Source organism: Parasteatoda tepidariorum, chromosome 2 (assembly GCF_043381705.1).
Source record: "Parasteatoda tepidariorum isolate YZ-2023 chromosome 2, CAS_Ptep_4.0, whole genome shotgun sequence".
Classification (NCBI taxonomy): Eukaryota; Metazoa; Arthropoda; class Arachnida; order Araneae; family Theridiidae; genus Parasteatoda; species Parasteatoda tepidariorum.
Window position 1 is genome coordinate 57703480 of NC_092205.1, and position 13842 is coordinate 57717321.

The 13842-nt window shown below is 27.9% G+C and overlaps 1 protein-coding gene across 4 annotated transcripts in view; it reads left to right on the forward strand.

The window, feature by feature from the left end:
• The window catches only part of LOC107443147 (calcium-transporting ATPase sarcoplasmic/endoplasmic reticulum type), a 75778-nt gene extending 64357 nt beyond the window's left edge, over window positions 1–11421 (forward strand). For all 4 annotated transcript variants that reach the window (XM_071177629.1, XM_071177628.1, XM_043048409.2 and 1 more), the window contains 5 exons: window positions 5120–5340; window positions 6298–6500; window positions 6605–6824; window positions 8562–8679; window positions 9380–11421. In XM_071177629.1, coding sequence (XP_071033730.1) covers window positions 5120–5340; window positions 6298–6500; window positions 6605–6824; window positions 8562–8679; window positions 9380–9580 — 963 coding nt within the window. In that variant the 3' untranslated portion in view covers window positions 9581–11421. The remainder of the gene's footprint in view (window positions 1–5119; window positions 5341–6297; window positions 6501–6604; window positions 6825–8561; window positions 8680–9379) is intronic.
• Window positions 11422–13842: the final 2421 nt, after the last annotated feature.

Genomic DNA, 13842 nt, shown 5'->3' on the forward strand with positions numbered 1-13842 from the left:
AATCATGAATTAAAAAAAAAAATTCTTTATTGATTTTTTTAAAAGTGATACAATTTAATATTTTATATATTTTGTATTTAAGTAATTTATATTTTATCATAGAAAGTAAATTTTTTTTAAAATTTATTTAATTCACGTTGCACCTCAGAGCCCAAGGAAGAAAACTGAGATTGGCACAGTAGGCCTTGGCCCTCTATGGGCTGTCGCGCCATTGAGTTTAGTTTTTTAAATATAATAATTTGATTAGTTTTTAAACCAATAAATTTTCAGTCCCTTTTAGTTTAAAAAAATTAGAACAAAGCCTACATTTAATTAATTTGCTTTTATTTTTGAGGAAATTGAAACAGAATTTGCGTTCTTTCTTTCTTTTTTTTTTTTAATTTGGTTTTTAGTTAAAATGACTAAATTTTTCTAAATTAAGTAAAAAGTTAAGCAATGTTTTAACGCTTTTCAATAATTTAACAATAGTGCTCTTAAATATAGAATATATATATTTTTAAAAATCCCTTCAATACATGTTCGTTTAATAATTTGTCAGATAGTGAGTATTATTTTTAAACATTTAAATCTTTAGTCTATTTCATTTTCAGAAAGGAAAATAATAATAAATAAATAAAAAAACTTACATTAAAACCATTTGACCATTAGTCAATACAACTTTATTATTTTAAATAAGTAATTAACAAAAGCCTAACAATGTTTCAAAAGCACATTTTTTTTTCAACAAATAATTTAAAAAATGTTTTATTTAAGTGGACATTTTCTTTTTTTTTTAATTTGTAATGTATGTAAAATATTTTGTAACAGTTTTATTATTATTTTTAAAAAATCTAAGTCGTTTTTAATTTTAAAAAAAATTTAAATAAAGCTTGTGTTTGTTTTTACTTTAAGGCAAGTCAATCCTTAAGACAGTCTTAAGTCAATCCATCTTTATTTTAATTGAAAAAATTAAGCAATGCTATTGATGTTATAGAATAAATTTTTTTTTTAGAATTAGCATTTTCTTTTGTTATAAATTTATTTTTGATTGATTTAAAGATCTCTCATTGATAAATTTCAAACATATGTTAAATTGCGATACATCGCGATGTCTGACTGACGATCAATCACGATATAAAATTTCTTACAATGCCCAGGCCTATTTTTACATAAACAATAAAAATTCTTAAGGATTTTTTTTTAAAAATGTTGTTTGATCACTGGGTAGGTGGCCGTTTTATTTGGCCAGATATTTGACTATTCGACTAAATCACTATTCATTATTCCCTATTTTATAATAAGTAATATATATATATATAATTCATATTTGCATCCAATTTTCATTACCTTTGATTTATTTGAAAAACTATTGTTTCATAATTTCAGACAATACTTTATTCCGAACAAATTTTTTTTATCATCGATTATTTTAGTTCCTTTAATATCTATACAAGACACAATGCTTTTTAATTGAATAAATTCAAATTCCTCAGAGGTACAGTATTGCTTATCAGTGTAAGCATAAAATTTTTTATAACTAAACGCGGACTATTTTATAAAGATTTTTTATCTTTTTTTATAAATGATGTTTCTGATTCCACTATGTTTTGTTGTTATTTCCCCTTCATTCACAATAAATTTTGTACTTAATTAATTATTTCATTTCATTTTCAATTTTTAGATATGGAATTTTTTCATTTTTATTTCAATTGATCATTACATTCTGCCTTGACCTGTGTTTCAATATTTATGTTAGCACTTATTTTAACTATCATTTCTGTTTCTCAGTTCTGTTTAACTATCATTTCTGTTTATTTTAACTATCATTTCTTAATTTTAATTAATAAGTTTTCCTTGTAGTTTATTTATTTCTTTTTTCCTGATTGTTAGGTACTAAATATATTCTGATTTTGATCATTAAATTTTTTATATTTTGTGATTTTAATAAATCTTGAGCTTATTATAATTAGGTTTTACTTAGTTTAAAATAATTGTCTTAACCTCAATAAACTTATATTTGTTAGTTTCTTTTTGTCTTGGCTTAGTATTAGTCACTCAAAATAATATTTTTATTAATTTAATGAATTAACCGTCATAATTTATATATTTCTATCTGTTTACACAATTTCTTGCTATTTTTAAAATAGAAAATTTTAATGTTTAATCTGAACTCTTTGAGTTTTTCTTTATATTCTTAAAAGCTTATGTGAGGTGATTAAATGCAATTTAATTTTAATTAAATACAGATTATTTGTATTAAACATTTCTTTATTTAGTTTTTTTTTTTAAAGGGTGACTGAGTTGAAGAAAAGCTATTCCATTTTTTTTATCTATTATTATTAATCTATGATGTTTTATTTGATGATAAATAATCGTTTTTAAGGTCCTTAATTTCTGCAAAAAAAGTCCTTAATTTTTTTGATAAAAGTCCTTAAAAGTGCTTAATTTTTGATTTGATAAAAGAGTGGGAACCCTGTTCTAAATGCTTACAATATTTAAGATCATTTTTCTGACACGACATTTACGATAAGACTGTTTAAGCACTTTATGATACCCTGGTCCATCGGTTGCAACTTTGCTGTTGTGTTTGGTAGGAGAAACTGCAAGTTTACTGCTTTCAAATTAGGTAGATCACTATGCGCTGTGCATTTATACATAAAGAGTATTACTTTTCTTTTTTCAGCGAAGAATTTCCGATCCAATTTTCTTACATAGTCGTCAAATAAAACTGATGTCATTCAAAACTTTTTGTTAGACTAGTAGACCGTTTTTACATTCTTGAAACATCGGGGATTTCGGTATTTTCCGATAACAAGTAAGGGCAATTTCTTTGTCCGAGACGCATTTCCTTCAACTAGGACAGTCAAATGTTTCTTGCTCATTTTACCCCCTGAGCAGTTTTCATCCTTAAACTTCATAATCTTATTTGGAAGACATTTAAAAAATAAACCCATTTCATCAATATTGAAAACATCATTTTCACTGTATCCTTGAAGTAAATTTGGTAACGTTCATTTAACTACTGTTCACATACTTCAAGATGGACAGCTTTAGCTTCTCCATGAAGAGTGCGAAAGACATTGTGTGTGTGTTGAAAAGGAAGGGGTAAGATATCAGTTCCTAGGTTTTTTTTTCTTGCTTTAAAAGATCCAAAAAAAAAAAAAAATCGAGTTAAAGGGAGTAAAATTCGAGTAATCGAGAATAATTAACATGAAATTGAAGATAAAAGGGTCGGGCCCTCATAAAAAAAAATCTAGTTATAGTAATATTCGAGTTATCGTACTTCGAGTTATAGCGAATTGACTGTATTATAATTTCCATCATTTTTTTTTAGTATTTAACCAATTAATATACTGCTTTATTTGTATTTGATATAATTTTTAAAGGAATTACGGTACAAAACACAATATTACTTAAATACTTCAGTATGATCCTGATTATTCCACGAGATAGCTAAACTGTTAAGATCAGTAAATTGATCAAAAAACAATTATTAATAGAATTCTGGCAATAAACATTTCTTAGAAAGTGTAACGTTATTTTCATTTTTCTGAGGGAATTTCTAGATTGTTCGACTTGTTCAATACACTGTTTACAATATTAACCCCAGTACAGCAATCTTTAATAATAGAGAATGTTAAAATACAACTTTGAATTTTTTCAATTGATTCTTCAAAAAAAGTCACCACTAATGGATGAAGTTTCGGGTCAGTCATTTGTCCTGTCAATTGCAATTGAAAATGCAGCATTTTTGAAGTAATTTCTGCAGTTCATTGGCCATCGCATTTACCATAGCAGAACTTAAGTTCTGCCACAACTATAATTCTTTACAATTTTAGAATGGGGAAACATCTTAAAGTTTTCCAGCTACACTAATCGGTAAATTATGCTCTACAAAAAATGCTGTGAAGAGACATTCAGCATTTGTCTCATTTATACTCATTTGAAAAAGGAAACTATCTTTGTTGAAACAAAAAATTCTTAGTTTTATCGCTTTTCTGATCTGGTGTTTTATCGATTTTACACCTTACCACCATGTGCGATGCTAAAGTCATTTTTACCTACATTGCAATGTGCATTTGAATTTGATCTTGAACTAAAAAGAAATTCGAGAGAATAAATCTCCTTAAAGTCTTGCTTGTTTTGTTTTCGTTCTGCCATAATAAACAAAAATTAATAACATTAATCGAATGGGCGAGTAATTGTTTTCACTGCTAATCCACTAGTTTTTTTTTTCTTTTCAAAGTTTGCTTTTGCACCGGCAAACAGGAAGTTGCTTGATAACGGGGAACGCTCTTGCTTGCAGAAGAAGCTGAATTCCTTCTCTCATTGATAGAAGAGAAGAGAAATCCATTACGTCTCAATTAACGAAACTACAAGCTAGCTGGTAACAATGCGGAATGACTTCTGCGAAATGTAGATGGGCTAGCTATGCATTGATTATCAAAACTTTCATTAAAGCACAATAATTATATTTGGTATGTTCCCTTTCTATTACCAGTAGAACTGCTTCATGAGGCACTGGGAGGCTCACGGCCCTGAAACCATCCTTAAACGGTAACTTAGACAGCTAGCCTAGATTTAAATAAACAATTAGCAAGATTAATGCTGGCCCTTTTGCTCTACAAGGAAGAGTCCTGGGTATTTTTGAATTGAATGCAAAAATTTGAAGCATTCAATCTTTAAACAGCTGAAACAGAGCTGGGCTGAAAGTTATACGAAAAAGAACTGGTTGCAAAGCCATTTCATTTATATTTTGTGTTTGTGAATAGTAAGAGAAGCTATTACTATTTTTAGTTACAAACCATTCATCACTATTTACTTAATCTAGGGTAAAAGAAGACAAACAGTACTATAGATATGTTATAACTGTTAAAGGTTTTCATAAAATTTATAATAGGACCATTTGTTCTATGTTTGACAATGGTTTTAATTCCAAATCCTGTGGGTAGAAATTTTGCTGCTTGTATTAGTTTTTGATTTTTTTTTTCATTTAATTGTAATGCTTTGTAAATCTCGCTTATGATATAATTGATTCTGAAAATTTGATATTTCTTTTTAAATTTTGTGTATTTGTTGCTTAGAAATGTCCCTCAGAGATATCTATAAGTTGTACGAATAATCGGCATATTTTTTTTAGACTGGTGATGGTGTTAATGATGCTCCTGCCCTAAAAAAAGCAGAAATCGGTATAGCCATGGGATCTGGAACAGCTGTTGCAAAATCTGCATCGGAAATGGTATTGGCTGATGATAATTTCTCTACTATTGTGGCAGCTGTGGAAGAAGGTCGAGCTATTTATAACAACATGAAGCAATTTATTCGTTATTTGATATCCTCAAACATCGGAGAAGTAGTGAGGTAATGATTCTGTTATATATAAAATGTATATTATAGTTTTAATTAAGAATATTGATCTTACTATTGATACTTTAGATAGATAACCTTGGTGAATAAATGGTACTAAACTGGATTAATTTATTTATCTTTTCATACTTTAAAGAATAACTAAGGAATATTAATTCTGTATACCATATTTTCTGATAAAAGCGGCATACGTCGATAAAATTTTATTGTTTTGTTTTTTTAAAGTTAGCCTCTGAGGCGAGACACTGCGCATATCAGCATCCTTATAGAAGAGACCTTTAAAGTACCATTTAGAGTATCTGTATAGTAAAATAAAAAAATTATGCATTTCATAAAATAAAGTTTTAATTTCTAAATTATAAAAAAAATAAAATCCGTTAACAGGTCCGCTCACTTTCGGCTGTAGACTGTTTAGACAGGGCTGGACTAGGTCATCTTTGATACAGGTTAATTTGGAATAAGTGTGCATTAAATGGTTTAAAAATAAGTACAACAAAATATTTTTAAATACATCAAATAACATAATTTCTAAACAAAACAAAAATTGGAGGAGGGGGGAGAGAGAATAGCCTAAAATTTAACCTCTTCACTACTGAAGTGTAAAGGAATATAGCCAAAAATTGTTTTAATGTTCTGAATTTCTATCTTACTGCCATAAGTCAAAATAAGATTAGCAACATATATAATATACTGCCAGAGATGCTAATAATTTTAAGTACTCGTGCCTGAACCTAAGATCTTAACTAAAATTTGGCTGTGCCCTCTTTTGTCTTTAATCTTAATTGCCAGATTTGGTGCCGTTTTGTTTATTAGAATACGGCACCAAATCTGTTTGGCATCGAATTTGGTTTAATTTTTAATGCTTTAATTACATACATCATATTTTTTTATTTAAGTACCGTGTTGTGCCTTGCATACAATCCTGATCAATTAATTTTTTTTTATTTATAGTATTTTCTTAACTGCTGCTCTTGGACTTCCTGAAGCTCTAATTCCTGTTCAGTTGCTGTGGGTGAATCTGGTTACTGATGGTTTGCCAGCTACTGCATTAGGCTTCAATCCTCCTGATCTGGACATTATGGAAAGACCACCACGCAAAGCAGATGAATCCTTAATATCTGGTTGGCTTTTCTTTAGGTACATGGCCATTGGAGGTAAGTCTTAATAGTAATCATTCCAGATATTATATTTAAACTAAACTTGTGAAAACTTCATTAATTTAAATAGAAATACTAATTGTGCTCTATTATTAAAATAGGTTATGTGGGAGCTGCAACTGTAGGTGCTGCATGTTGGTGGTTTATGGCTGCCCCAGATGGGCCACATTTGAGTTACTATCAACTTACTCATCATCTCGGTTGTAACCAGGACCCGGATAATTTTGTCGGAGTGGACTGTAATATTTTCTCAGATCCTCACTCCATGACTATGGCACTTTCTGTGCTTGTGACAATTGAAATGCTCAATGCTTTAAATAGGTAACTATTTTTCCAATGTGCAAAGTTTACTTTAAAGTTCTGCTAAAATTACTAGAGAGATAAATTAGAATATATTGTAATCTTTTAACTAAATCTAAATTATTATTTATCACTAGATAGTTTATGTAATTTTACTTATAATTATGTATCCTGCTATTAAAAAAATTGATGCAGAGCTGTTTTTTTTTTTTTTTTTTTTTTTTTTTTTTTTTTTTTTTTTTTTTTTTTTTTTTTTNTTTTTTTTTTTTTTTTTTTTTTTTTTTTTTTTTCCGTCTGATTTTAATCAAAAGTTTTAATTAACAATCTTTAATTTCCTGCCCTATTTATTGTTCCAGAATTTTAGAACTCTTGAATAATTTTGTACAAAGAAAAAAACTTTGTGAATTAAGCTGCCTTATTGGGTTGGAATCACATTCATATGTATTATCTTTATAGATGAAAAAAAAATTTGTAGGATGGGGTTTAGTTCTTTTAAAATACTGAGTTCTTGGTGTCTGTAGTTTATTTAAATTGATTTTAATTCCTTTTACAATTAAATGTTAACAGTTTTTAAAATAGTGTAGTGAGGGGTTGTTCACAAATTTATTTCATAATTTTTAGTTGGTTTATTGGTAAAATTAGTAAAACACAAATAAAAATATTGTGATTCAATTATTAAATGACAAATCTAATTAAATTTTTTAACGATATTAAATTTATCAAATTGATTCCTAATAAGAAATTATTCCAATTGAGAGTTCAGTAAGTAATAAAATTTTAAAAAAATTTAAAAGACATATAACTAAAAATGAAATCGCTGAATATGTTAATAAAACAATTTCATATTTTTTATTGTAGTTTGATTACTTATAAATATTTCTTTATTAATATTTTGGTAAACTGCATCCAAATTATGTAACCACACTTAGTTCAGTTTTTTTTTTCTCCTCAAAACTACTGTTTCATGCCTGTTTTTTGAAGCAATATAAAAAGCTGTATTAATGGTAGGTTAATATAATAGCTATATTTATGGTAGGCATGTTCTTTAAAGTACTGAAAACTGAAATTAATGCATAATTGCCCAGGAAAACTGAATTGCTGCTCACATAGGAATGCAATTTCCGTATATTGCATGTTACTGTGTGTAACTGTATCTATTATGCCCTTCTAACAGAATCAATAAGATAGGTATTTATTACATAGAAATGGTTAAAGAAGTCTTGTATAAGACCATAATTTTTACGTTAGGGAAAAATGTTTTACTTTTTTTTTTTTTTTTTTTTTTTTTTTTTTTAAGGTTTAATTTTTTTATTTTTTCCATATATATTTTGAAATTTTGATTAAAACGACTAAAATTTATATCTTTAAATTTTGTTATGAAAAACCTGAAAATCTTAAGGATTTTTTTTTCGGGAAGTGATATTTATATAAATTTAAATATTTTTGTTTTGATACTTTGAAGCAATCTATTTGTAATAGTTTTTTTCATTTAAACTAATTGCTTTAATTGGAAAAGGAACATGTGTTACGAAATGCATCGAAACTTTCATTTGACTAAGAGCATGAGATAATTTTCAAGAAATATCATCTGAAATTAAAACAGACATCTTTTTATGTTTATGATTATTCATACCTCTGTTTAAACTTACAGAAGAATTAATTTATTAAAATCTCTTTATCTATTTTTATTAAAAATTAAGATAATACATTATTTTATTACTTGTTCATCTTTATGTTAAATATGTTTCTCCCCTCTAGCTTATCAGAAAACCAATCTTTAGTTTTGATGCCACCTTGGACAAATTTGTGGTTGATTTCTGCTATCACTTTATCTATGACTTTGCATTTCATCATTCTCTATGTTGATATACTCTCAGTAAGTCTTTTCTTCATTTTATATTGCCTAGTTGACGTTTGGGAGAAAAATAAGTGTTCAAAGTTATTTTTATCGCAATTTTTGTGTAATTTTAATTTATAGTTGTTGAAGTTTTATTTATCCTTCTATAACTCGGTTAAGGTTGTGCATCTTCCATATTTGATGTGATTAAAATTTTATCTATTTAGTTACTTTGATTTTTAATCTAAATTTGATGCATCATCCTGTTTTAAAACGAGCATAATTCCTCCAGAACTATCCCACTCCACCCTAATTGATTTAAATTATTGGTTAGGCATATAAATAAGATTATTTTGTTACTATCAATACTATAAGTTTATATTCTGGATTAAAGTGATAAAATTGATATATTTTAAAAATTTAGATTTCTGTTGATTTGTATTGTTGATGCAAAATAATTATAAGAGTTTAGAGAATTAAAAAGTAAAACTTCATTTATAATTACAATTAAGTTTTATTATGATTTTTTTGTGTGTCATAGATTAAAGTATTAAAAGTTAAAATAGCTTTGTGTTGATTTACATCAATGATATGCAAGTCGACAAAAGTAACTTTGTTAAAATTAAAAGAAAATGCATAATTGAATCAATAAAAAAATTTCCCCATTAACTGTATTAGATTTGTTACATATAATGTGATAATATCTGTAATAATTTTAATGTCAAATTTCTTTGCTTAGGCTGTATTTTCTGTCTGCCCGTTGTCCGTCACAGAATGGCTGGTGGTACTCAAAATCTCATTTCCTGTCATCATCCTTGATGAAACCATGAAGTTCTTCTCTAGGAAATTCAATGAAGGCCGAAATCCCTTCACTGAACTGCATTGGATGCTTGCAATCTGGGCTGTATATATTGCCCTAATGATATATTCCCCTATTTAGGCGATCTGTGATAGCAATTAGGAAAAAAAACAAACTGAAAGCATTACATCAAATTTCATCATGACAAACATTAAATGTTGTAAGAAGTTTTAACATTTCCCCCCCCTAAATTAACGCTCACTTAAAACATCTTTTTGTGAGCTTTATTGCCAACCATAGAGAACACAGAAATTTGCATCCTGTTCTAATGGAACTGTAGAGTTTGAGCATTTTATTAATAATTTGAACTGGAGTCTTGTAGACTGAATGTTTTTATTTATTTCTCTTTTTCTTTACCATTAATATTTATAAAATAGTATTTTATTTTATTTTACATGTTTCATTTGCTTTTCTTTCTCACCACATTCAGCATTTTCTTTGTATAGATATTATTTCTGTTATTTATTTTTCTGTTACAGAAATTGGTTTGGATGAAAATAAGATCAATTATGAAGTACAACTAAACTTAAATAGTTTTTATCTAATGAGCATTTTACTTATAGTAATTGGGATCTAACATTCCATTAAAGTTAATAGGAATGGCTTGGAAATTTTGTTTGTCTTTAATATTATTATTTTAGCCAAAATTTTTTTGAAGCGTATAAATTGAACATATCTTTGTTTTGAATGCATTTTCTTTAAGAAAAAAAAGTACCAAAGATTTTTATCAGTTTATAATTTTTTTTTCTAGCATTAAATTTTTGAGCAGAATGTGATTTTTTTTAATTTTATAGTTTTTGAAAAATTGCATTTATTTTGAGAGCAAGTTCTTACCAATGCCAATTTGCGATTAAAATTTTTACTTTTGAAAAGCTTAAAAAAGAATACCTAAAACCTGCCAATATTATTTGAAAGGCAAAATTTTGGTTTTAAATATATTTGAATACCCAGCCTACTTATTTAATTAAGTTAACCTATTATGTATTTAATACCTACTTAAAGCAACTTTCACCCTTTAATGTTTATGGCTGTGCACAATAACTTCTTTTTAGTTTATTATTTATTGCACAAAATGTGGATTTTACTATGCATCGACCTTCATCTACATTCTATATAGCATATGAAAGTACAACTGACATGGGAATAAATACTCAAAGAAAATTTATGCGTATTTATGAAAGAATGTCCTGCTTTATAACTAATCCCCGATATCTGTGAAACTGATGAGCATTGATGAAATTTAACGTGATGAAATGGCAAAAAAAAAATTATGCGAAGGGTTTATGTAACTTTTTGTCTCATTCAAACAAAAATCTCCAATAGAGAAACAAAATGTTACCTTTTAGATCTGCCGTTACTTGAAATAAACAAGTAAAAAAAAGTGTATAGTTATTTAAATGTGCCTCTTGTAATTTCTCCTCGGAACATATAGAAATAAAAAAACTATTACCATCCCACCATGTATACAACGTTAGCCTTTTATACATTTTTGCAATTCATGTTAATGCAGTAATAATGTTTAGGTCTACAGCTTTGCAAGCAGAACATCGATATTTATCTGTAAATATATTAAACTGAAAATGAATTTATAGCATGTATTAAACTTATCCTTCATCCTCAAAATGTGTGCTGTTTTCCTGAATTTAATGTGGTTTCTATTTCTTCCTCCCTTTTATTGCCTGTTATGTGTTTTCATAACTATTTATGTAGAGCAGAACATATATATATATAACAATCCCATGCAATAAATTCTTTAACAACTGTTAAGATAAATATTGTATATTTATAGGGAGCCTTGTGTTTCCTTACGCAGAAATCAGGTTTTTATAAATGAGTATTACAAATATTTGTTGGCTGAATTTTGTGGGAACTCTCCTGTAAATCACAATTATCAGTTCAGAAAATAAAGTTTTACAGTTAAATGTTGCCTATGATTTATTTTTATCTTTATTTTAACAGATACAGATAATCAGCAGGATTTCATACTGTTTAAATTGTGTTTTACTACATTTTCACTGGCATAAATTATTTTTTAAATTAAATTTATTATTATGTAATAACTGGCTGTGTTCATGGTTAAATTGAAGTGAGTTTTTATTTGCAGAGAAGGGTGGTAAAGTTGACCATTTTAGCAGATAGTATCTTTTTTTTTTTGTTGCTGTATTAGTGATTGTTTAAAAATTTAGCTAAATGTACAAGCCAAACATACGCTGCAATTAATAAATTCATAAATGTTCATGATCAGAGCAGCAAGTTTGTCGCAGGGCGAATTCCGCATTATTTAATGATTTTTACAAATCTTTTGAAATGTTTCAGTTGCACAAAAATTGTTTAAAACGTGAGGTTTTTCCCCCACTTATATTTTAACAGTAATTAGTTCACCTGAAGCTTCAAAATAGATAAATGTAACTGATAAAATGTTTAAGAGTAGATTAATGACAAGAAAATAGTCCAAACAAGTAATGTGGATTTTTATATACTTTGGATTATATGCTATGTGGAGGATTCCTTTCTTCTTTAAACTGCAATAATAAAACAGAAGGAAGAAAAAGTTCGTTTAGTTAAGTTATTATTACCTTATCCCGAAAATTAACTGAATTAAGAAGTAAAACAGATAACTCTCTGCATTGTGTTAGGACCTTTGTGGAGAAAGGCTGGCAAACTAATATTTGATGAACGATAAAACACTAATGAGAATAATTGAACAATGTACAACATTTTGTGCAGAAATTCTGTTCATTTGAATAAAATAAAAATTGCAGAAAATTGAAAGAAACATCTATTTCCAGCTCTTATTACATTTATAATATGTCTTTTAGTGTATATTTGTGTTAATAGGGTGCGTAGCATTTTTAAAAAGTGCTTAAAGGTGTTTGTTTTCGTTTTTTAAAAGTGCTTTCTTTGAGTGTTTTTAAAAAGTGCTTAATTTTATGTCGATTTTTGCTTCGAATTATCCAATAAGACAGTTCACATTATTCTATTCAATGTTTTCACAATTAATTCAATCCCAATCTATTTCGACTTATTGTCAGTCCGTAGCGTATGAAAACGCCATTCGTTTTACATGATTAAAAATTTCATGATTTTTAACAATGTCATAAGGTTTTTTTTTTTTTTTTTGACATAACGGTTAAAACAAGATAAAACCGTCAATTGTTGAAAACTATCCAACCCTGCCTAATTATATTTTTTAAGGTGCTTAAAAATATTTTATGAGTGCTTGAAAAGTGCTTATTTTTCTTGAATAATTTAGCTACGCACCCTGGTTAACTTCCATGAATTTTTCCGTTTTTTCTTTAACCACCTTGAATTTTTCTATCGGGGTTAGTATGATAATACACGTCCATTATGAAAAATTAAATTATAGAATTTGATATAATTCAGTACTTTGGAAAACTTTTTTCCTGGCAACAACAAAAATGACTTAAAATATAATTTACAACCAAAGATTTTAACTGTAAGATGACAATATTTTTAGATACGTAATGACAATTACAGTTGCAGCTCCGTTCAAGTTTTAGGTAACATGTTATGTGAAGGGGGGGGGGTGAATTAGGTAAGCTTTCTTCCACGTGATATTTGTAGCAGAGTTCATTCATGTCTTTTTGTTAAAATTCTTTTCATGAAAACAGGGTCCAGACTTTTTGTGAAGGGTCCTATTTTTTTAAATTTAAGAAGCCTATTCGTAATTCCCTACCTACCGAAGCCCTACCTATTCATAATTTTCTGGATCTATAGAATCTGGTTCTTTCTGCTAGGGTTCTGTTCTTGTTGGAAAAAGGACACCAAACGAAGTAAGTGTTGAAATAATGATTAAAGGAAAAATGAATAAATATGACAACCAAAGCTGACATTTGGTACCAGCTCTGGAAGCCATAAAAGCAAAACCTTTTCTATTGAGAGAGTACCCCAAAGGTTTTGCCCAAGTCCAGGAAAAGCAAAACTGGTACAGAGAGAGCAATTTGGCATGCTCTCTCGATAGAAAAGGTTTTGAACTTACAGCTTACACAGCTGGTACCCTCTGAAGACGTCAGCTTCGGTTGTCGTATTTATTCATTTTTCAATTCCTTTTGGATTCTTAGAGCGTTTTCCCACTATTAATTATTTTGATTTCTTTTCTTATAATGTAATGATAAATTATTTTGTGAAGTGTTCATAAACAGACTTTAATTGGCTCTCCTTGAAGGACTCTTGAATGAGGAAAAGTTTTGAAAAACATTTAAATTCATAAAATTATTTATCGAATATTTAAAACTGAGGTATCAAATTGTGATGCAATTTTGTTATCTCCAAATAAAAGAATGAACGAAAGGAAAGAAAAATTCAGCTTACACCCCCCCCCC